Source organism: Eleutherodactylus coqui, chromosome 8 (genome assembly GCF_035609145.1).
Source record: "Eleutherodactylus coqui strain aEleCoq1 chromosome 8, aEleCoq1.hap1, whole genome shotgun sequence".
Lineage (NCBI taxonomy): Eukaryota > Metazoa > Chordata > Amphibia > Anura > Eleutherodactylidae > Eleutherodactylus > Eleutherodactylus coqui.
In genome coordinates this window covers 91,222,841-91,246,787 of record NC_089844.1, presented here as the reverse complement: position 1 = coordinate 91,246,787, position 23,947 = coordinate 91,222,841, and the positions used below count along the sequence as shown (strand labels likewise).

At 46.2% G+C, this 23,947-nt stretch overlaps 1 protein-coding gene across 1 annotated transcript in view; it reads left to right on the top strand.

Moving 5' to 3' along the window:
- Positions 1 to 23,947, top strand: part of GALNT13 (polypeptide N-acetylgalactosaminyltransferase 13) — a 381,455-nt gene that overhangs the window by 269,234 nt on the left and 88,274 nt on the right. The window contains exon 8 of the mRNA XM_066577425.1: positions 17,261 to 17,400. Within this exon, the coding sequence (XP_066433522.1) occupies positions 17,261 to 17,400 (140 nt within the window). The remainder of the gene's footprint in view (positions 1 to 17,260; positions 17,401 to 23,947) is intronic.

Below are 23,947 nucleotides of genomic sequence, written 5' to 3'. Positions count from 1 at the left end.
TGGATAGCAATGAGTTTTCAAAGCACATTGACAGGAAGTGTTCTCATGGGGACAGAAGCACAAAAGCAGAAATGTTTGAATGTTAAATGCAGAAATGTCTAACTTCAACCTATTCTAAAATAGTCTCAGAAGACTTGATTACGGATCTTAGATCTTCTCGGGCCATGCAGTGGGGTCGCTTCTCCTTTAAATCTAAATCTGTTTTCAAGAGCTTGAAATTAAACATTTTTTATTCTCAACATTTCAATTGAAATCTGATTTATCCTTACAAGATTGGCGCAGCTACAAAGAGCCACGGAAGATATAAAGATCTGTTGTACGTAATTGCGCGGCTGAGATTAGCTCGCTCTTGTGAATCAGCGTTGAGTGCGTTTGGCACAAGATTAGAAAACACGATGGAAACGCTCTCAGCGAAGGAGTGTTTGTTACTAAACAACCTTATTCATCCCTCTAAGATAATGTTCACTGAATCGTCCCCGAACCGCACGCTGCGGACTACAAGAAACTCCCGCAGCTCTTTATTAAAAGGAACCCAACACACTTGTAATACCAGCTGTGGCCAGCAGGTGGTGATGCAGAGCTGATTTATTTATTGAGTTAAAGGGATATTCCAGGTGGTTTTTTAAATGTATTTGTTTATATAACAAACATTGGAATCAGTCATGTGACCCACCAAACATCTTGTGACTCCTGATACTCAGTTAACACTTTCCAGGTATCAACCAGTGAACAGCAACCGATTGAGGCGCAAACTCTGGGCTCACGCAAATTAGCATATTTTGGCTGATTATGGGCTTATTTTTTACGCATGTAATACGCGGTAATTAGGGAAATAGAACATGCTGTTTTCGCCACATTTGCTGTACCTTCTTGTTGCTTTTTTGCGCACGTGTATTGGCATATTTTGCGGTACTTTTTCGGCCCGCAGGACACGTTCATTTGCACGCGGCAAACAAAGACGCACTGATTGAAATGGCTAATAAGTTCCAGATATCTTCTTTTTCCTTTACAATTACGCAGCATTTCACGCATCCTATTTGCGACCATTTGCGTCCCCCATTGACTTCTATGGTAACTTTGGCGCACAAATATGCAGAATAATGGAGCAAGCTCTTTTTTTTGCTACTGAAATATGCACACAAAATACAGAAATGCGAATGAACCCATTTAAATCGGTGGGTACTATTCTCTGCAAAATGCCGGACTTATTCTCCTGTGAATAACAACGAGTCGCCTGAGGAAGAGACCGCTGACGACCTAAAATGTGAAGACTTGGATACTTCTGTCCTCCTACGTTTCAGCGGCGTGTCCCTGTTCCCTATCACTCCTGCAGTTATTGGATGACAACCATTGCGTAATTTCAAAGGATGAAAATTTGTGGAAACAGAGGTGAGTTCATTACTGTTATCCGAGCGGTGCCTTGTAAGGAGCTGGACCTCCTCCATCACATGACCGGGACAGATTTGTATCCACCGCAAGTAAATGAAGGTTTCTATTGGATGCCAACAAGTAGGGATCTTAAAAAAGGCAAATAACTGGCATAGAAAGTATATTGGAAAATTGTATAACTTTTCATATATATATGTATACACTAGCTGATATACCCGGCTTCGCCCGAGTTAATTTGGTACTGGTGTTTATCTGGTGTTCACACGGAAAATCTTATGAAGTCTTTAGAGATACCGAGGAAAAAAATATGTTCACTATTTTGCATGGTTCTCTGCGATACCCAGGAAACACCATGTGGATGTAACCATGTGACGTTTCCTTTATATAAAATGACATCAGGAAGTGAGAGAATTAGATTATGTATGTAAAATTTGGACGCTAAGTCTGTTGCGCTTAGAATTGAACAATCGAGTTGGGACCCATTCGCTTTTCCTAATTATGACATAATCAATGTTCATGCCAAATTTCATGTTTCTATGACATCGGGAAGTGAGAGAATTAGATTCCGTACGTAAAATTTGGACGCTAATTCTTTTGCGCTAGAATTGAATAATCAAGTTGGGACCCCTTTACTTTTCCTATTTTGCACATAAGCTATGCTTGTGCCATGTTTCTATGACATCAGCAAGTTGGAGAATTAGTGGCGAGTCAGTGAGGGCTTTCGTCATTATATATATGTATATATAAAATGACCTGTAATCCAACACTAGATCGAAATGTTCAAAGCCCATTCATGTAATTTATTTTAGCGTAAATATACTAATTTAAAAAATAAAGAACTATACATTTTAATAAATCAGTTTTTCCTTTTAACTTTTTACCAGAGATGAGCGAGCACCAAAATGCTCGGGTGCTCGTTACTCGGGACGAACTTTTCGCGATGCTCGAGGGTTCGTTTCGAGTAACGAACCCCATTGAAGTCAATGGGCGACCCGAGCATTTTTGTATTTCGCCGATGCTCGCTAAGGTTTCCTTGTGTGAAAATCTGGGCAATTCAAGAAAGTGATGGGACGACACAGCAACGGATAGGGCAGGCGAGGGGCTACATGTTGGGCTGCATCTCAAGTTCCCAGGTCCCACTATTAAGCCACAATAGCGGCAAGAGAGGGCCCCCCCCCCTCCAAAAACTTTTACTTCTGAAAAGCCCTCATTAGCATGGCATACCTTTGCTAAGCACCACACTACCTCCAACAAAGCACAATCACTGCCTGCATGACACTCCACTGCCACTTCTCCTGGGTTACATGCTGCCCAACCGCCCCCCCCCCTCCCCCCACAGCGCACACCAAAGTGTCCCTGCGCAGCCTTCAGCTGCCCTCATGCCACACCACCCTCATGTCTATTTAGAAGTGCGTCTGCCATGAGGAGGAACCGCAGGCACACACTGCAGAGGGTTGGCACGGCTAGGCAGCGACCCTCTTTAAAAGGGGCGGGGCGATAGCCCACAATGCTGTACAGAAGCAATGAGAAATAGAATCCTGTGCCACCGCCATCAGGAGCTGCACACGTGGGCATAGCAATGGGGAACCTATGTGCCACACACTATTCATTCTGTCAAGGTGTCTCTGCATGCCCCAGTCAGACCGGACTTTTTAATTCATAGACACAGGCAGGTACAACTCCCTAATGTGAAGTCCCTGTGGACCGACAGCATGGGTGGCTCCCTGGAACCCACCGGCGATACACAAAAATATCCCATTGCATTGCCCAACACAGCTGAGGTAGTAATGTCGTGCTTAATGCAGGTGGGCTTCGGCCCACACTGCATGCCCCAGTCAGACTGGGGTTCTTTACAAGTGGACACATGTAGGTTAAACTCCGTGTGCACCTACAGCATGGGTGGCTCCCTGGAACCCACCGGCGATACACAAAAATATCCCATTGCATTGCCCAACACAGCTGAGGTAGTAATGTCGTGCTTAATGCAGGTGGGCTTCGGCCCACACTGCATGCCCCAGTCAGACTGGGGTTCTTTACAAGTGGACACATGTAGGTTAAACTCAGTGTGCACCTACAGCATGGGAAGTTCCCTGGAACCCACCGGCGATACACAAAAATATCCCATTGCATTGCCCAACACAGCTGAGGTAGTAATGTCGTGCTTAATGCAGGTGGGCTTCGGCCCACACTGCATGCCCCAGTCAGACTGGTAATATGTACCTTAACAGTAACCGCGTTGGTGGTAATGTGTTGGTGACTGCGGACCTAGTAGCGCGGTTTTATTTTGTTGGTTTTCGGAATGTGGCCAGGATTAAGTGGGCTGTGGCGGGGGATGTTTTTGAGGCACTACGTGTCCTCTCCACGTGTCCGTGGTTATATGCACCTTAACAGTAACAGCGTTGGTGGGAAATGGCCTCGCCGCCATCATGTCTTTGGGAAGCCTCTGTTTCCACACCCCAGAGACATACCATTAGCAGCGGTATAGGCAGAGCCCATAATTAGTAACATTTCAGCCGTAGCATTAGGACAGGCCCCACTAACATATCACTAGCAGCATTATAGGGGGAGCACAGTATGCGTTCCATTTCAGTAATAGTAGCACTCAAGACAGGCCCCAGTAACAATTCCGAAGCAGCAGTATAGTGGGAGCGCAGTCTTCGTTCCATTTCAGTAGCTGCAGTATAGACAAGGCACAAGTTACATTTATGTAGCTAAAGTGTAGGCCAACCCCACACACCTTTCTGTATCATGAGTGCAGGCGAAGAACATAGAAATTGCTACGATTACACTGTAGGCGAGGGGCCACAAAAATTGCTGTATCAACAGTACTAATGTACATCCAAAAAATTGGCCATGGCCAACCAAGAGGGCAGGTGAAACCTATTAATCGCTTTGGTTAATGTGGCTTAAGTGGTAACTAGGCCTGGAGGCAGCCCAGTTTAACGAAAAATTGGTTCAAGTTAAAGTTTCAACGCTTTTAAGAGCATTGAAACGTATAAAAATTGTTTAGAAAAATTATATGAGTGAGCCTTGTGGCCCTAAGAAAAATTGCCCGTTCGGCGTGATTACGTGAGGTTTCAGGAGGAGGAGCAGGAGGAGGAATATTATACACAGATTGATGAAGCAGAAATGTCCCCGTTTTGGATGGTGATAGAGAACGATGCTTCCATCCGCGGGTGCATAATACGTATTGCTTAGGTATCGCTGCTGTCCGCTGGTACAGAAGAGAAGTCTGGGGAAATCCACGCTTTGTTCATCTTGATGAGTGTTAGCCTGTCGGCACTGTCGGTTGACAGGTGGGTACGCTTATCCGTGATGATTCCCCCAGCCACACTAAACACACTCTCTGACAAGACGCTAGCCGCAGGACAAGCAAGCACCTCCAGGGCATACAGCGCGAGTTCAGGCCACGTGTCCAGCTTCGACACCCAGTAGTTGTAGGGGGCAGAGGCGTTACGGAGGACGGTCGTGCGATCGGCTACGTACTCCCTCACCATCCTTTTACAGTGCTCCCGCCGACTCAGCCGTGACTGGGGAGTGGTGATACAGTCTTGCTGGGGAGCCATAAAGCTGGCAAAGGCCTTGGAGAATGTTCCCCTGCCTGCGCTGTACATGCTGCATGATCTCTGCGCCTCCCCTGCTACCTGGCCCTCGGAACTGCGCCTTCTGCCACTAGCGCTGTCGGATGGGAAGTTTACCATCAGTTTGTCCACCAGCGCCCTGTGGTATTGCATCATTCTCGAACCCCTTTCCTCTTCGGGAATGAGAGTGCAAAGGCTCTCCTTATACCGTGGGTCGAGCAGTGTGTACACCCAGTAATCCGTAGTGGCCAGAATGCGTGTAACGCGAGGGTCACGAGAAAGGCATCCTAACATGAAGTCAGCCATGTGTGCCAGGGTACCTGTACGCAACACATGGCTGTCTTCACTAGGAAGATCACTTTCAGGATCCTCCTCCTCCTCCTCTTCCTCTTCCTCAGGCCATACACGCTGAAAGGATGACAGGCAAGCAGCATGGGTACCGTCAGCAGTGGGCCAAGCTGTCTCTTCCCCCTCCTCCTCATCCTCCTCATGCTCCTCCTCCTCCTCCTGAACGCGCTGAGATATAGACAGGAGGGTGCTCTGACTATCCAGCGACATACTGTCTTCCCCCGGCTCTGTTTCCGAGCGCAAAGCGTCTGCCTTTATGCTTTGCAGGGAACTTCTCAAGATGCATAGCAGAGGAATGGTGACGCTAATGATTACAGCATCGCCGCTCACCACCTGGGTAGACTCCTCAAATTTTCCAAGGACCTGGCAGATGGCTGCCAACCAGGGCCACTCTTCTGTAAATAATTGAGGAGGCTGACTCACACTGCGCCGCGCAAGTTGGAGTTGGTATTCCACTATAGCTCTACGCTGCTCATAGAGTCTGGCCAACATGTGGAGCGTAGAGTTCCACTGTGTGGGCACGTCGCACAGCAGTCGGTGCACTGGCAGATTAAACCGATGTTGCAGTGTCCGCAGGGTGGCAGCGTGCGTGTGGGATTTGCGGAAACGTGCGCAGAGCTGGCGCACCTTTCCGAGCAGGTATGACAAGTGGGGGTAGCTTTTCAGAAAGCGCTGAACCACCAAATTAAAGACATGGGCCAGGCATGGCACGTGCGTGAGGCTGCCGAGCTGCAGAGCCGCCACCAGCTTACGGCCGTTGTCACACACGACCATGCCCGGTTGGAGGCTCAGCGGCGCAAGCCAGCGGTCGGTCTGCTCTGTCAGACCCTGCAGCAGTTCATGGGCCGTGTGCCTCTTCTCTCCTAAGCTGAGTAGTTTCAGCACGGCCTGCTGACGCTTGCCCACCGCTGTGCTGCCACGCCGCATGACACCGACTGCTGGCGACGTGCTGCTGACACATCTTGATTGTGAGACAGAGGTTGCGCTGGAGGAGGAAGGTGCTTTAGTGGAGGAAGCATACACCGCCGCAGATACCACCACCGAGCTGTGGCCCGCAATTCTGGGGGTGGGTAGGACGTGAGCGGTCCCAGGCTCTGACTCTGTCCCAGCCTCCACTAAATTCACCCAATGTGCCGTCAGGGAGATATAGTGGCCCTGCCCGCCTGTGCTTCTCCACGTGTCTGTTGTTAAGTGGACCTTGGCAGTAACCGCGTTGGTGAGGGCGCGTACAATGTTGCGGGAGACGTGGTCGTGCAGGGCTGGGACGGCACATCGGGAAAAGTAGTGGCGACTGGGAACTGAGTAGCGCGGGGCCGCCGCCGCCATCATGCTTTTGAAAGCCTCAGTTTCCACAAGCCTATACGGCAGCATCTCTAGGCTGATCAATTTTGCAATGTGCACGTTTAACGCTTGAGCGTGCGGGTGCGTGGCGTCGTACTTGTGCTTGCGCTCAAACTGTGGCGCAAGCGACGTCTGGACGCTACGCTGAGAGACATTGCTGGATGGGGCCGAGGACAGCGGAGGTGAGGGTGTGGGTGCAGGCCAGGAGATGGTAGTGCCTGTGTCCTCAGAGGGGGGTTGGATCTCAGTGGCAGGTTGGGGCACAGGGGGAGAGGCAGTGGTGCAAACCGGAGGCGGTGAACGGGCATCGTCCCACCTTGTGGGGTGCTTGGCCATCATATGCCTGCGCATGCTGTTGGTGGTGCCTCCCCAGCTGATCTTGGCGCGACAAAGGTTGCACACCACTGTTCGTCGGTCGTCAGGCGTCTCTGTGAAAAACTGCCACACCGTAGAGCACCTTGACCTGTGCAGGGTGGCATGGCACGAGGGGGCGCTTTGGGAAACAGTTGGTGGATTATTCGGTCTGGCCCTGCCTCTACCCCTGGCCACCGCACTGGCTCGGCCTGTGCCCACACCCTGACTTGGGCCTCCGCGTCCTCGCCCGCGTCTACGTCCTATAGGCCTACCCCTACCCCTCAGCATGGTGTATTACCAGTGATTTGATTTCCCAGGCAGGAAAGAAAGTGGCGCAAGCCTGCAGCCAAAATACAATTTTTTCCCTTGTTTTTCAAAGGACAAGCCACACTGCGTGTATTCAATGAATACTACTAAGTTTAATAACTGTGTTGTGGCCCTGCAAATGTGTCAGAGAACTGCAGTGATGCAAAGTTATTCGCTACAGCAGATCAGGGATTTCCCATGCAGGAAAAAAATTGGCGCAAGCCTGCAGTAAAACGTAGCTGACTGCGTCTGATTTTTTTTAACGTTCTGCACACAGCACACACGTACCCAGAGCCCTGAGGACTGTCAGAGGCAGGCGAAATAGAATTTTTTCCCTTGTTTTTCAAAGGAAAAGCCACACTGCGTCTATTCAATGAATAATGTATGTCTTCTGGCCCTGCCTACACAATTCTATCCCTGTAGTATTAATGCCGGGTGCAATGGTCTGCACAGCCGGTTTTGAGAAGAAAAAAAAAAATGCAACACTGCTAACAGCAGCCTGGACAGTACTGCACACAGATAGATGTAGCCCTAGAAAGGACCGTTGGGGTTCTTGAAGCCTACACTCACTGCTAACACTCTCCCTGCCTAACCCCCACTTCTGTCCCTATTGCAGGGCGCAATGCTCTGCAGATCCAATTTTGAAAAAAAAAAAAAAATACAGTGCTAACACAGTACTGCACACTAGTAGATGTGGCCCTGAGAAGGACCGTTGGGGTTCTTGAAGCCTACACTAACTCCTAACGCTCTCCCTACAGCAGCTCCAGCACGATACCACTGTCCCTCAGCTAACTCACAAGGCATCTGAGCCGAGCCGCGGGAGGGGCCGATTTTTATACTTGGGTGACATCTGATCGCCCCAGCCACTCACAGCAGGGGGGTGGTATAGGGCTTGAACATCACAGGGGGAAGTTGTAATGCCTTCCCTGTCTTTCAATTGGCCAGAAAAGCGCGCTAACGTCTCAGAAAGGAAACTGAAAGTAACCGGAACACCGCGTGGTACTCGTTACGAGTAACGAGCATCCCGAACACCCTAATATTCGCACGAATATCAAGCTCGGACAAGTACGTTCGCTCAGCTCTACTTTTTACCCTTAATAAAACAAACAAACAAAAAAAAAACTGAGTAAAAGATGTGTGCAAAAAGAAATATATGTCACAGAAAAACAAACTGCTAAAATTATTTTGGTACCTGAATAAAAAATAAATAGGGCCGTAAAATCCCTAAAGAGTGCCTGGTCCTTTAGGACCCAAACACCCTGGCCCTTAGAGAGTTAATGTGACTGTTAGGGGTTAAATGATACGAGCAGTGTACGTATAATTGCTGTGTACTCAGCGCTGCATATAGTAAGAAGGTCATGGAGCCGGGGAAGAATGCGGCACCCACTTCTCATTCACAATGGATTCATATTATGTCCTGCTGTTAATCCAATCTCTTTATTAAGCTGCCAGTGGAGAGCAGCGTCCTCGCCGCTTCTCCCTCCTGTGCTGTGAGCTTTGCTTGTGTCTTGAATAGCGCTCATCCGGCGCGGTCTGGCAGTCGCATTCTTATATTCATGTCTGCTGTCTTAGAAATGGAAGATCTACTGCAGAAAAGAGAAATCCCTAAATCTAACTAAAGAGAAGATTGATTGACAGCGAGGGAAGACATTAGGATCTCAGCAGGAGCTGCTCACGCCACCTAGAAGAATAGATCAACAGTGCCACCTGCTGGACAAATGCTGGCTGTGAAGCGTCATGGAAGTGCGCAGTTTTGGGAGTCCTTGTTTATATCGATGGGCTGTGAAGACGGTTCTGTTATTTATTTGTAAACGTTTATGAAAGCTTTGCATCTCAGTTGTAGCAATCGTCGCCAACACGGACGCATCGCGATAACGCCAATGTACAGTATTGCAAGATATTGCAGTTCAATGTCAAGTTAACATTTGCTTCAGTGGGAAACATAAATTTTTGTGCCTAAGCTGCTGCAGAACATCATAAGACACATTTAGGCCATAGGACACATTTCACAGCGATATCGCCGCGGGAAAATCTGTGTTCTGTGCGATATCGCTCCATTTTCTCGAAGAAATATCGCAATTTTGTGTCGCTACAAAGTCACGCAACTTTGTAGCACTTTTATGCCAGGATTTTTGGGGGAGCTTATATAAGCCCTACCCCAAAATAAGTCCTATCTACCTTTAAAAACTAAAAAGAGAACAATACATCACCTATTAGACGCTGTCCACTCAGCCGCACTTCTTCTTTGCAGCTCCGGCACTTGCTTGTAGTTTTCAGCCAGCGCTTCCTGGTTTGGAGGTTTAAAATCCCCGCCTCTAGGAAGCGCTGGCTCTGATAGGTTCTCCAGCGCCGCGGCTCAGCAAATCACTGCAGCACTCGATGAACTAATCACAGCCATCGAATTGAATGGTTGTGTGAAAAGCAACCTTAAACTGCTAGGGAACATCATAATGCTCATCTCAGCTGCTGCGGAACCTCTTTATTACACACCTAAGCTGCTGCAGAACCACAGAACAGATACTTTAGCTACTGCAGCTCTTTATAAAAAAGATGAAGGAGTTTCATATCAATCAACTGTGGACTGAAAGCTCCTCTTTACTTTTCAAAAAGAGGTTCTCCAGCAGCTGCATATATTATTAAAAAAAAAACAAAAAAAACCATACTATGACTGTTAAAGAACTCTGGGAGTCCCTTTGGTTCCCTGTGACCTGTATACACGTCTTACAGAGTCTCGGCCTTTTTCCATGACTGCCAATAGGTTATTATTTCTGGGGTGCCTGACCCCTCGTTACCCTGGACTGTGCACCCTTCAGGAAAGTGCTGGTGAAACTTCATGGCTCGACGCGTTTCACAATCAGTTGCTACTTGCTTCAGCCTCCTCCTCCTGACATTCTTGTCTATGTACTAATAGATGGTTCTGCTCAGACATGAAGGCAGTAACTTGTATGTTGTCAGGAAGCGTCTCCGCCGTAGACTAGCGCTCCACCATGTCTTGTACTGGTTTGACCTCCTGCTGAGTTCCAATTATGTATACGGCGCGCCGCCAGCGAGCTGCTTTCATTGCTAGGGGCTTCTACGTCGGGGCATGGGGGACTGAAAGCAATTTTCCTTCAACTTTACTTGTCAATGGTTTAATACAAATCTACATATTGGGGAGAAAATTAAATTTCAATTAACTGACAGAAATGCTTGAATGGTGCGCAGAATTAATTCTCTCCAGTTGGCATCTAATAAGTCAACATCGGTGGGTGAGTCGGCTCCTGGTTAACCATTTGGGGGTTCAGTTTATGATAGCATGTTATTAGTTCCAACCTCCTGTGCTGATTAGTGCTCTGTCTTTCTGCTATGGCGCTCCGAATCCCCTCCAGAGACAGAAATGTAAAGAGACGTCCAGTTTAGATGAAAAAACCCACTGGCTTGCGCAAATGATCATTCAATAATCTTGAACTTTTGACCAACCATAGCCAAAGTTTTCGACTGGACGATTACATTTTTGGAACATAGAAGTCTGCTGTGAGACATCATGAACGATCGTCCGCGTTAATTTTTCAGACGCTGACTGTCCAACATGGCCGTCATTTAATTTAATCGTATGTACAAGCAGCTTTCTGCAGAATTTAACGCAGCTGGCTATGATATGTTATTACATAGACATAACCCTGCAGCGTCCAGTAGTGTGACCCCAGACACAAGGCACATGTTGAGGAGTTGGGAGGGTAGAGGGGTTACTTGTCACGGTGGCACTTACCAGGCTCCCTCCCGGAGGGACACACATAGCCTCAGCCAGAGCAGCGCTGGGCCTCTCCCGGACACCCCTAGGACAGGGATGGCCAATAAACTGTAAAACAGGGATAGCAGATGTCACGGGTGATGCCACCGTTCTGTTACCCACCGGTATGACCCTTGCCGGTAAATAATGGAGCCGCAGTAACGTACCTCAGGTCCCTGTGAACGGTCATCAGGGCCTGGCAAAACTTTACTAGACAGAAGTTCCAGATGATGGTACAGGTTACACAGAATTGGCAGTGCAGGTAAAGACGTAGATTTAGGAGTACCTTCACCCGGTGATCCCAAACTTCAGGACGGCCGCGTTAGAAAAATAATCACGTCGTACCTCTGCACTAGGCCTGGCCGTATGTACCTTCTCTTGCTCACGCTCTCTCTCTCTCCCGTAAGCGAATTACTCTGCCACGGTTGCTGTCACACAGGTAGTCAGGAACCTCTCTTCTTTCTCCATTCTTCACTACATGGGAGTTGAAGGTACTCCCATGTGGCTGGCACTCGGAAGACTAAAGAACACAGAAAAATGGACCTCAGAACTCAACTCCAGTGCTTTCCAGCACTCGGACAATCCTATTTATATTCTCACTTACACCACATGACAACACAAATACAAGCATACATTGCAAGCATCTCCCAGGCTCATGCAAACACTTAAAGGGGTTGTCCCGCGGCAGCAAGTGGGTCTATACACTTCTGTATGGCCATATTAATGCACTTTGTAATGTACATTGTGCATTAATTATGAGCCATACAGAAGTTATCAAAAGTTTTATACTTACCTGCTCCGTTGCTGGCGTCCTCGTTCCCATGGAGCCGACTAATTTTCGGCCTCTAATGGCCAAATTAGCCGCGCTTGCGTAGTCCGGGTCTTCTGCTGTCTTCAATGGGGCCGCTCGTGCAGAATGCCGGCTCCGTGTAGCTCCGCCCCGTTACGTGCCGATTCCAGCCAATCAGGAGGCTGGAATCGGCAATGGACCGCACAGAAGCCCTGCGGTCCACAGAGAGAGAGGATCCCAGCGGCCATCTTCAGCAGGTGAGTATGAAGACGCCGGACCGCCGGGATTCGGGTAAGTACTACCTGGTTTGTTTTTTTAACCCCTGCATCGGGGTTGTCTCGCGCCGAACGGGGGGGGGGGGGGGGGGGGTGTTAAAAAAAAAAAAAAAAACGTTTCGGCGCGGGACAACCCCTTTAACTCCTCACTTGCTGCAGCTGTGCAATACACATAACAGAATGACTAGACACTTTTGCACAGTGCACCAACACAAGACATTACATGTATGACATTTATGGAGATGGCCAGGAATAGATGTATTGGGCCACTACAACCACAAAAGGACCAGGCTATTTTGTACCTAAAGGACCAGACACTTTTTGGGGATTTTACCCATGTGGGGTTTTACTGACGAATTTTTATTCCTTCAACTGCCAAAATTATTTTTGCAGCTTTTTTTCCTATGACATATAGGGCTATTTTTTATATCTTTTTTCTTTGACGTTTTTCCCATTATTTTTGTTTTATTGGGTGTAAAAATTTTTTTTTTATTTTATAGTTTATTTTTAAAATTAGTATATTTATGTTAAAATATAGTCCAGGGACGGTTCCTTGTTTTGTTTTGGATGTTTTGATATATAATATGTATGGTTTGGGATTACAGGGTGCACACAGCAATGATTTAGGTTGGTGTTTGCGGTGGGTCATTTTCTTGTATATATTTTTATTTTATTCTGTAAATGTTTTAACTTATTTTTGTAACTTTTTCTGCCATCTATGTCCCAAATGACATCATGTAAGGCCTCCGGGCGTCATTGACATTGGTTTTTTTTCCCCCCATTTATTTCCACTGTAGCTAGGGCATACACAGGAGCCCAGGTTACAGGAGAAAGCAGCCCCTCATATTGGCATCAGTTGCTAAAAGAGCTGATATGGCTTTGCTAGGACCCTGCAGCTCTTATGTAACAGATGGCACCTGGCGTTCACGTGATCGCTGGGTCGCATAGTGCAAGTAATACTTCCACTGTCACTTTTTAGCTTGGAAAGGGGAAGGCAGAAGAGGTTAAAAAAACACTTCTCTTTTCTCCTTTGGGTCCTCAGCTGGATCTGACTTAAATACTGTATCCGGATTAGAGCCCAGGGCCAAGCACCATATATTTACCATGCTTGGTTCTTAAGGCATTTAAAGGGGTATCCAGGTGATTGAAAGTGAAAGTTTATATGCTTCATAAAGCGATAACATGTAATTTTGTAACATATTGTTATAACTTGTTTCACAAAGTATCATAGAAGGCTTCTCTCTCTTGAATTCAATGGGAGCTTAAGTCTTCTACTATACTTCCATCTCTTCTAAGCCCCCTGACACTTCCATCTCCGACCCCGATGACAGCATCCAACCCCGCTGCACTGATAGCAGGTTGAGCAATCAGCTCATCTCTGGGGATCCCAAGCGAACGGTTCCCCGTGATCAACTATTGATGACCTATCCTGAGCATAGGTCATCAATAAGATTTGCCCAGAAAAACCCTTCAATAACAACTCCCATTAATGTCCTCAATGACATCACTGATCTGCAGTTTTGAGAATTGGACGTGCTATCATATGGACTACCAGAAGGGGGCAGTCACTTCACCAAGGATCTTCAAAATAGGATATCTAAGACCTCAGCTAAGTGATTTAAGAAATATTTGCACTTATAGGAAACACTTCAATACGGCTTCTTCTATGTCGACCATATGGATAGTCTCTTCTAAGGCAGAAATCAATTGAGATCCTACAGAGATAGGGGCCGGTTGCGTCGTATTCTGTCTCTTTGCTGTTATATTTTTCGGTACGCTTTCATAACCTAGCAGCGAGAAAGCAGAAAACATAAGCTTGTTAATGGAAATTGACTCGTTTTCATCCTACTTCTGTCTTCTAAGAGATAAATAGAAGGATCTAAAAGAATGCAACATCAAAAAAGATTAACGAGAACAAAGACGTATGGATTAGAATGGCAAACACAAATCCATGGACAATGCAATTAGAGAGAGCGCCCGTCATGTCTGCAGTTTACCGCTCTCTTGTATCAGTGGATTTCATTAAAATTGCATTTGCCATTGCTGAACATCAAACCCTTCCATGTTTAATGAAGTGTTTGTTTAGGTTGTTGTAGACAACATATTCAGGGTGTCATTAGGGATTACTGAGCGATGAAGATAAATGTGGAGTAAAGATCTTTAAATATCGGAGTACAGACTACATTGTAACATAATTATCTGGCTTCTAAAATAGTAGTATACTGCATGGCCCCATATTTACTGGGTACTGCGCATTGAATGGCCACTTTATTAGAGACGCTGTATTACAGATATAAGAGTGTGGATCCACTGGACCAACCGACCAAGCCTATACAGGTCTTGGTGTGGTTGGCAGCTGACTCCTCACAAGGGGGGGCTGATGCCAGGAAAGGCGTGACTGACCCTTGGCTGCAGAGGGAATAGAAAGCCTCTACCTACCAGCAAGGCGATCGCCCCAATAAGGGCGGCCCTGCGCTGGAACCTCAGGTCTGACTATCCGTAATGGGGTAATAAACACAGGGACTGGTAGTAGACCGAGGAGTACACAGATGCAAGACAGAGCAAACCATAGACAGGAATGGGAACTGATAGAAAACAAACGTATACAAAGAAAGATATACCAGAAGCCTACAAAGGGAGGCTGAAGAAGACTTACAAGACACAGAGCAGACTGAGCACACAGGAGTAGGCAACCTAAGACAGCTGAGGATCAGAACCTAACACATACCAATTCTGCGGCCAAGGAGAAGTGCCACAGCCCAGCTTAAATAGAGAAGTTACATCTATTAACCCCACAGGTGAGCTGAGAGACAGAGATCTGATTAACCCTCTCAATGCTGGATGAAAGCAGACATATAGGATCCATACACACAGAGAGAGCAGAGTGACGCTTGCAGCTGCCCAGAACCGCATGAGGGTGGAAGACGTGAGTAGTGGACCTTACACCCCTCTCACGATTGGTTCTTCATTGTATATGAATGACCCCTAAGTGCAGCATAAAATCAAGCAGTAGGTTTTTCATGGATCAGTTTCAGGGCTCATTCACATGAGCATGAAAATCATGCTGGAGTTAGCCTCACAAAAAAATGCGTCTAACTCACGAGAAAATCGTGTGAATGAGACACTAAGTCGCAAGGTTAATTAGCAGTTTAATTGCCCATTACGCGATTGGGAGCTGAGTTTGCTGAAAAAATGTGCTGCTGCTCCAGGAGGAGAAAGAGAGAGAAATGAAGGAAAGCCCCGCATGGTTTTCCTTCATCGCTGGGGACTCCCTTCATTTCTACGGGACTGGAGGGATTATTAATAATAATAAGGGATAATCCCGCTGTGGAGAGAGATCTCCCTGCCGGGGAGGTGGAGGGATATCTCCGCTGTGAGGAAATTCTCCCATTTCCCCATTGCAGGGAAATCCCTCTCTCCCCACAGCAGTGATATCCCTCCAGCTCTCATGCAGGGAAATCCATCCAGCCCTGCACAGATAAAGGGAGTCACCAGCCATAAAGGGGGTTCCCCAGGGACTCCCTTCATCTCTCTCTCTCTGCTGCAGGGAAATCCCTCTAGCCCCGTGGAGATGAAGGGAAGTCCTGGGGAGTCCTCTCATCCCCGTGGGGACTAACAGGAGCATACAGTGGGAAATTTGAAACGTACTTCTGCGTTTAGCAGTATGGCACCACTCTGTCTCCCCTTCCTTTTGTCCAGCTCCCATAGGAGTCTATGGAAACTCCTGCGCATCCTGCACCACACATAAGTCAGGTCCTATCTTTTAATGCCGCAGGGAATTTGAGTTGTGTGAATTTCAGTCACTGATGTCCTCTCTTTTTAGGTGTGAGTATTTTGCGCAGCTAAAATTCCTTCATCTGAACGTTTCCATAGGAAACAATTGGTTCTAATATTCACCATTTTTTGTGCATGTAAGTTAGCTATATGAATTCCCCCACGTGAAAGAGCCCTCAGAGTAAATCCACATTAAGGGGGAAAATCCAGTGATCTGAGCAACTTTCAACTAGGTCTGGTCATCGCTGCTAGACCAGCCGGGGCCCGGATGTCACTGCCAACCACTTGGGGTTTTATTGTGTGACAGTGTGGAGAATATACTGAGAATGATGTGATCGAGGAAAAACATCCAGCGAAAGGGGATCCTGTGAACAGAAACAACTCATTGCCAAAAGGGGTCAGAGAAGGATGTCAAGAATCATTCGGATTCCCTAGGCCTGGAATCACACATGGACGTAAGCACACTTCAGCCATGCAAATACGCTACGTGTTTACGACTAAATGCACTTCCGCCCACTCCTGTGTGTATTTGTCTGCACACATTGATTTTGTGCATTTATGTATAGCGAATACGCAACTTTTCTGCATATGTTATGTGCATTTACACAAGCCCATTGATTTCAATGGGCTCTTACAAATGGGCACAATATGGGTCGTGTCACATTTTTTTTATACTTATGTGAATGAACCCTTTGAAATCAATGGGTTCTATTCATTGCCTAATACGCGCGCAAATTTGTGCACTTATTACACAACCCAAATATGCTTGTGTGAAAGAGCCCTAAGAGAAATAGAAGAGTGCAAAAATTGCATCACTGAGCTGTGGAAAAACTACCTGGTCAGATGACTCCAGATTTCAGACTTTTGCGCAAGTAGCACAAATCTATGACCCCTTCCTGTCAGGCTTGTGTGGGTGCCGTCATGGTGCAGGAAATATTTTGTTGGCACATCCCGGGTCCTCAGATACCTGCGGATGAACATCATGACATATTGCTGCAGTTCTGAAGACCAAAGGTGGTCCAACGCGCTACTAGATGGGGGTCTCTAATAAAGTGACCATTCGGTGTAACTACTTAACTACAGGGGGCGCTCCAGACGACACAGCCAGACTGTTGGTTGTTATACAAACTATGGCACTGATATGAATAGATTCTAACAACTGACAACTCTTGTAGGTACTGAAACAGTAAACATATTGGTTGTCACCCAACTTTCCGTGAATAGTTTACTTATCTTACCATCTGAGGTGAATCATGTGATAACATTTATCTGACATTCGCATTGGGTTTGTGAAAACACTAAATGAAACAGTCATTTTTTTTCGATGTTCCAGGTGTTGTCAAGGTTGATTATGGGGATGTAACAGAGAGGAAATTCCTTCGAGAAAAGCTAAAATGTAAACCGTTTTCTTGGTATCTAGAAACGGTCTACCCGGATTCCCAGATTCCAAGGCGTTACTTTTCTCTCGGTGAGGTACGTTTTTTTCTTTGTACTATTTTGTCTCGTTTTGCTAGTTAATGTGCAGCTTGTTAGTTATTTCAGCTCTCCACGGATTATGTTGCACTTGACAGATTTACAGAATTATGATTAATTCATATTTGGGAAATAGACTTGGAGCTTAATGTTGTTATTCCTTGGACACCTGTGGATGTAAATTACCAATTTACATAGGATGGAGGAAATTTGAAGACTTCAGTCAGGTTAATATACAGAAGTCACATAAACTGTGAATACACTGAATAGAGTCCTCGGGCAGAAAACAACTCAGTCGTCTTCCAAAAATGGCTTACTTAAAAAGGTTGTCCAATTGGGATGTATGCCTATAGGTCCTATTAGTGCATATGTATATCACAGAGGGAGTCACCCATTCTGGAGCCCCTCTGTTGCCCAGAGCTTCTACAAGGATCAGCTCTTGCGGTGATACACTTGACATAGCCATGAGTTACATGCTCTGCCTTTCGTTTGAATGGTTGCCATATAATACAGTGGTCAATCCCAGAACTCATGGCACCCCGTAGCAAAACTCAGAATTGAGCCCCCCCCCCCTAAAAAATATATATATTAGCGAAAGCATATTTATAACGTGGCAGACATATACAACAGCTCAATCCTAGAATATCTCTAAATAAAGTAGTTACCACATTAGGGTGCCCACCCACTAGCGTTTTTTTACTGCGAAATTCGCAGCGTTTTTTTTTTTTTCTGCAGGGGTCTTTGGGCTATGGGACATACAAAGCTAAAATCGCGATCGCGCAAAATCGCGATTTTGCGTGATCGCGATTTTTACATTACAAGTCCCATAGACCACCTGCAGAAAAAAAAACCTGCGAATTTCGCAGTGAAAAAAAACGCCAGTGGGTGGGTGCACTAATAATCAGATACCAACTCCACACAGTGATACTGATTACAGTGCAGTTACTTACAGTGATAATGGGTAGTGTCTTCTTTGATTGGTGACTTTCATTTTCATTCTTTAACTGGGCCAAGACCACCATGAAGGTGCCTTCCAGCTATAGCTTGTCTCCCCATCCTACCAATACCCTCAATGAACCATCTCTGGAAAATTCTGAGGTCCCCTCTGTGGCGCTAGAAAGTCCTGGAATCCTCTTTGTAGCCCCACAAAATTCTAGTATTCCCTCTGTGCCCCACAAAGTCCTGGGTTCCCTCCTGTAGCCCCACAAACTCTTGAGGTTCCATCTGTGGCACCGCAAAGTCCTCTGGTTCTTTTCGTGGACCCTCAAAGCCCATGGGTCCTCTTTGTGGCCCTGCAAAGTCCTAGTGTACCCTCTGTTGCCCTTGAAGTTTTTATCCCACTCACTATGTCCTTCCCTTCTTCTGAATGTCTGGCCAGCAAGGAACTGCCTGCCCTGAGTGGAAAAGCAGCATCCTGAGCAGCTTCATTCTAAGTGAGATGTGTGCTGTTCTACATTCAGGGGAAGGGGGAAGTGAGTCAGTAGTGGGATAGAGGATTGCACCATTCAGCCCCGGGCCCTTCTGTCCCGCGGGCCCCATAGTAGACACAGGGTTTGCTAACACTGGCAGCATACTACTGGACAATGCAAAAAAAATCGCTGTAGAAGTGTGGTGGTCTTGTATCAAAGGTATGTATTCTCAAAGCCGCAATCCATTTATTGCTGGCTACACTAGTGTGCAGACTCTAAGGCTTCGGTCAGACGGGCGTTTTTTGCCGCGATTTGCGGATCGCATGACGGATGCGCATCCGCAAATCGTGTGACCGGGGCCGAAAAATCGCTGGAAAAATCTGCTCCTAGCCGCGTTTCCTTTAAAACGGGCCCGAGCACAGGAGCGCTCTCCAGCCCATTGAATTCAATGGAGCCGGCAATACAGCCGGCTCCATTGAAAGCAATGGGCTGCCGGCGAGCGCAGGATGAATTTTCGGGAAGGGTTTAAAAATATAAGCCCTTCCCTGAAAATCATCCAAAAATGTGTAAAAATAAAAAATATATATATACTCACCTTGTCCCATTCATGAATGGGTGAGTGAGAGCTGCCTCTGATTGGTGAGGGCTGTGACCAATCAGAGGTAGCCCATTCAGCAGGCGCGGATTTTAAATTCCTGCTGAATACTACTCAGAGCAGTTCAGGAGAACTGCCGGCCGGCCGTGGCTGAACTCCGTCTGCAGGGACAAGGTGAGTATATATATTTTTTTATTTTTACACATTTTTGGATGATTTTCAGGGAAGGGCTTATATTTTTAAGCCCTTCCCGAAAATATATCCCGCGCTCGCCGACAGCCCATTGCCGGCTCCATTGAATTCAATGGGCAAACATCATTCTTCTCTGCCACAGCTGTTACAGCTGTGGCAGAGGAGAATGATTTGTGTAGTATATGTTCTCAATGGGGTCGGCGCTGCTGCCGCCGGCCCCATTGAGCGCATATAGAGAACACAAGGAATTTCTTGTCCTATAATTTATCGGACAAGCGCATAAAAAGCGCTTATGTGTCCAATTCCATTGCAAAGCAATGGTTCTATGAAATCGCAGATTGCATGCGCAAATCACGCGAAAAATCGCCCGTGTGACCGAGGCCTCAGGCAGGGGTGCTCAACTCCAGTCATCAAGGGGCCCAACAGGTCAAATTTTCAGGATATCCTATAGCAGTGATGGTGAACCTTTTAGAGACCAAGTGTCCAAACTGTAACCCAAAGCCCACTTATTCATCACAAAGTGCCAACACAGCAGGGGGTGGGGCTTATCACAACGTATGATTTTACCTCCATCATTATAAAAATGACAGGGCTGTTATTTTAAAAAAGTAGACAGGGTGCAGATTTAGACTGTTTTTTGGATGCAGAAATGCTGCAGACTTTGCTGAAATTTCAGCTAAGGACATTCTGCAGAATCTTTTTGCTACGTGTGTACATACCCCAGTAGTGATAGTAACCTCTACAGTGGCCAAAGCGGAAATAGTAACCCCTACAGTGGTTTCAGTAGTAATAGTGTCCCCCACAGTGGCCTCAGTAGAAATAGTGACCCCCACAGTAGTCCCAGCAATCATGGTGACCCCCACCATGGCTGCAGTAGTACTAGTCACCCCCAGTAGCCCCAGCAGTACTAGTGACCCCCACAGTGTCCTCAGTAGTAATAGTGACCCCCCATAGTAGCCCTAGTAGTAACAGTGTCTCCTGCAGTAGCCCTAGTAGGAATATTGACCCCTAAAGTAGCCTCAGTAGTAATAGTGACCTCCACAGTGGCCCCAGTAGTAATAGTGACTCCCACGGTAGCCTCAGCAGTAATAGTGATCCCCACAGTGGCCCCAGTAGCAATAGTGACTCCCACAGTGGCCCGGGTAGTAATAGTGACTACAACAGTAGCCCCAGTAGTAATAGTGATCCCCAGAGTATCCTCAGTAGTAATAGTGACCCCCATAGTAGCCCCAACAGTAATAGTGTCCCCCATAGTAGCCTCAGTAGTAGTAGTGATTCCTACAGTAGCCCTAGTAGTAAAAGTGACCCCCCAAAGTAGTCTCAGTTGTAATAGTGACCCCCACAGTAGCCCCAGCAGAATTATGGACCCCCCACAGCAGCCTCAGAAGTAATAGTGTCTCTCAAAGCGGCTCCAGTAGTAATTGTGACCTCTACAGTGGTCTCAACAGTAATAGTGACCCCCACAGTAGCGCCAGCAGTAATAGTGACCCCCACAGCGGCCCTAGTAGTAATACTATTATTACTGGAGATGTTATAAAAGACACATTTTCTAATAGTATCCCCTATATTAGCTCCAGTAGTAATAGTGCCCCCAAGACCCATGTACTTACCGCCAGCTCCTCGTTGAAGTGCCGCTGCTCCTCTGCTTGGTGTTGCTGTGGACGTCAGTGTGTGCATCTGGACACCTCCTCCCTTCTGCTCTCGTGGAGCTAAGGAGGAGAGGTCAGTGGAGGAGGTTCCCCGGGTGCACACTGATGTCACAGGGTGCACCCAGGATCAGTGCAACTAAGTGATTACCAGACGGGGAGCCGGGGCACCCTGGCTGGTATTCACTACCGAGGTGAGCAGCCGCTGGCACGCATGCCATAGGTTCGCCACCACGATCCTATAGTAAGATAAACCTGTGGCAATGTCTGACGTACCAACAATAATTACATCACCTCTGCAATACTGAGTAAATCCAGAAAGCATGACTTGTTGAGCTGCCTTGAGGACTGAAGTTGTCCCAGGTCTAAGCAATCCTTTGTTTTTCATCCACTAGCCCTTCCACCTGCAGCCCATTTTAACATCCCCGTTTTCAAAAAAATCATACCTTTATTATTTTCCAAGTGGCATATTTACATGAGGGCTTTTTTGTGGGATACGTTGTATTTTTCAATGGTACAATTTAACATACCATACAATGTATTGTGAAACTTTTCAACATTTTCTAAGTGGAACGAAATTGAAAAAAATGCAATTGTACCATTTTTGGGGGGTTTGTTTTTACCTTATTCAAGCTGCAGTAAAAATGACATGTTATCTTTATTCCGTGGGTCAATATGATTATTGCAATACCAAATTTATATAATGGCGCTTAAAAATAAAATAAAATGCATTTAAAATATCGTTTATTTTACTTATTTTTTAGTCTCCATAGGAGACTTGAACTTGCGATCATTGGATTGCTTATACTGTATTTTGACGAGTGTTCTATTAAGACGTGCCACAGGCACGTGCTAATAGGCAATTGAGCACATCCGCCCTGGGGGTCTTCAGAAGGCCCAAGGCTACAGTGACACCTGGATGACACCCCACAATCTCATCATAAGGGTTTCCATTCAGGACATTTTAATTGCAACATTTAAATGCTATTGTCATAGTTGACAGTGACATTTAAATGGCTAGCAGCTGTAATTGGAGTTAACTCCAATTGTGACAGCTGACACCAGGCGTGTATGCAGCCAGCTTAGCTTCTACACACTCTCTATACAATTACACATGATGTGCACTGTACATGTGGCATGCACCATACATGTACAGTGCATGTCAGGAAGAGGTTAACGGGGTTGTGTCAAGATTAGGGAGGTAAGTGGAAAACTCTGAGTGGTGGTGGTCTGACCACTGAGACCCCACCAATCATCAGAACAGCAGCCTTGAACTCGAAGGTCCTTGAAAGGTTGGAATAGTGGTCAAACATGGACACTGCTGCTCAGTTCATTTCAATGGAACTGCCAAAGATAACCAAGTTGAAGCACTCCTCTATTTCTGGTAGTCCCATTGAAATGAATGGAGCGCATACTCCATTCATACAGGGGAGATGGTATCTCCGTAATAGGGAATCTCTGGGGGTCCCAGCAGTTGGACCCCACCAACAGATAGTCGTCACTTATCCTGTGGATAACGGATAACTTTTAATCTTCCTTAAACCCCAACAAGGATGTGTGGATGTCATCAGAAATGCACTCAGAATGCAACAGGCCAGTAAAGGAGACAAACGCAGACAACAGGTGCCAGGAAGACAATACAAAAGAGGTCAGGATCAGGGAGAAGCAGTAATCAGTAGCAATGTACAAGAACAGGAGCTAGGAAAAGGGTGTACAGTAAATTAACAATCTGCCAAAGCATGGTAAGTAAGGCCTCTTTAAATAGGCTATGAGGACTGACAGCACCGACAGAGGAATCAGATGCTGTTGTGAAGCACAGCCAGGAGTTTTACATCCTGAACCAACAGTGGAACTCAGAAGGCAGGGTAGGAGGAAGAAGCATAATACTCTAGGGTCAGTGGGAGTTGAACCCTGTTTTCGGTCGATCTTGCTAAAAGTTCAGTTTGGCACGAACCTGAACCACTGGCAGTTAGTCTTGGCTGAGCCAAAAAAATCTTCTCCTCCGTCTTCTCTTTCCTATTCTTCTCCTTCTCATTCTTCTTCATACTTCCTCTTCCTTCATCTTCTTTGTCCTTCTTCATTTTCGTGTTTCTTCTTTTTTCTCTGTTTTGTTTTCTCCTTTCAAAAGAGTAAGAGAAAATAAAGAAAAAAGAGGGAAAAAAATAATTTTCCTTAATTTTCCTTTTCTTCCTTTTTCTTTTTCCTTCTTCTGTTTCCATTGCCCCCATTTTGATTCTTCTTCTTTTTCTTTCATTTTCTTTTTTTCCTCTTTCTTTTTTTCCTTCCTCAACTTTGCCTTAAAGACAGCTCTAAATTCCTTACAGTGGATACACTTCTAGGTGACCCAAGAATGTTATACGGGGCTTTTTGACCAAATTCGGCAAACCAACCAAACCGAATTTTTAAAACTTTCACTCATCACTAAATGGGAGTATTATGTCATAACTAGGCAGATTTTTACTACCGCCTATTTGGTACTCCATGTTGCCTCTGAAGGATACCATATTGCAAAGGTATTCTCTCTTATTAGTGTTTCAATAAGAGAATATCTCCATAATACGATATCTGATGGCACATGATATGAAATTAAGAAATACAGTCTAGGCCAATAGACTTCTATAGAACTTGGGAATTGTACAGAGCCATAATATACCCATGCACATGAGTCTTAGAATGCACTAAAAATACCCCATCCCAACATGATG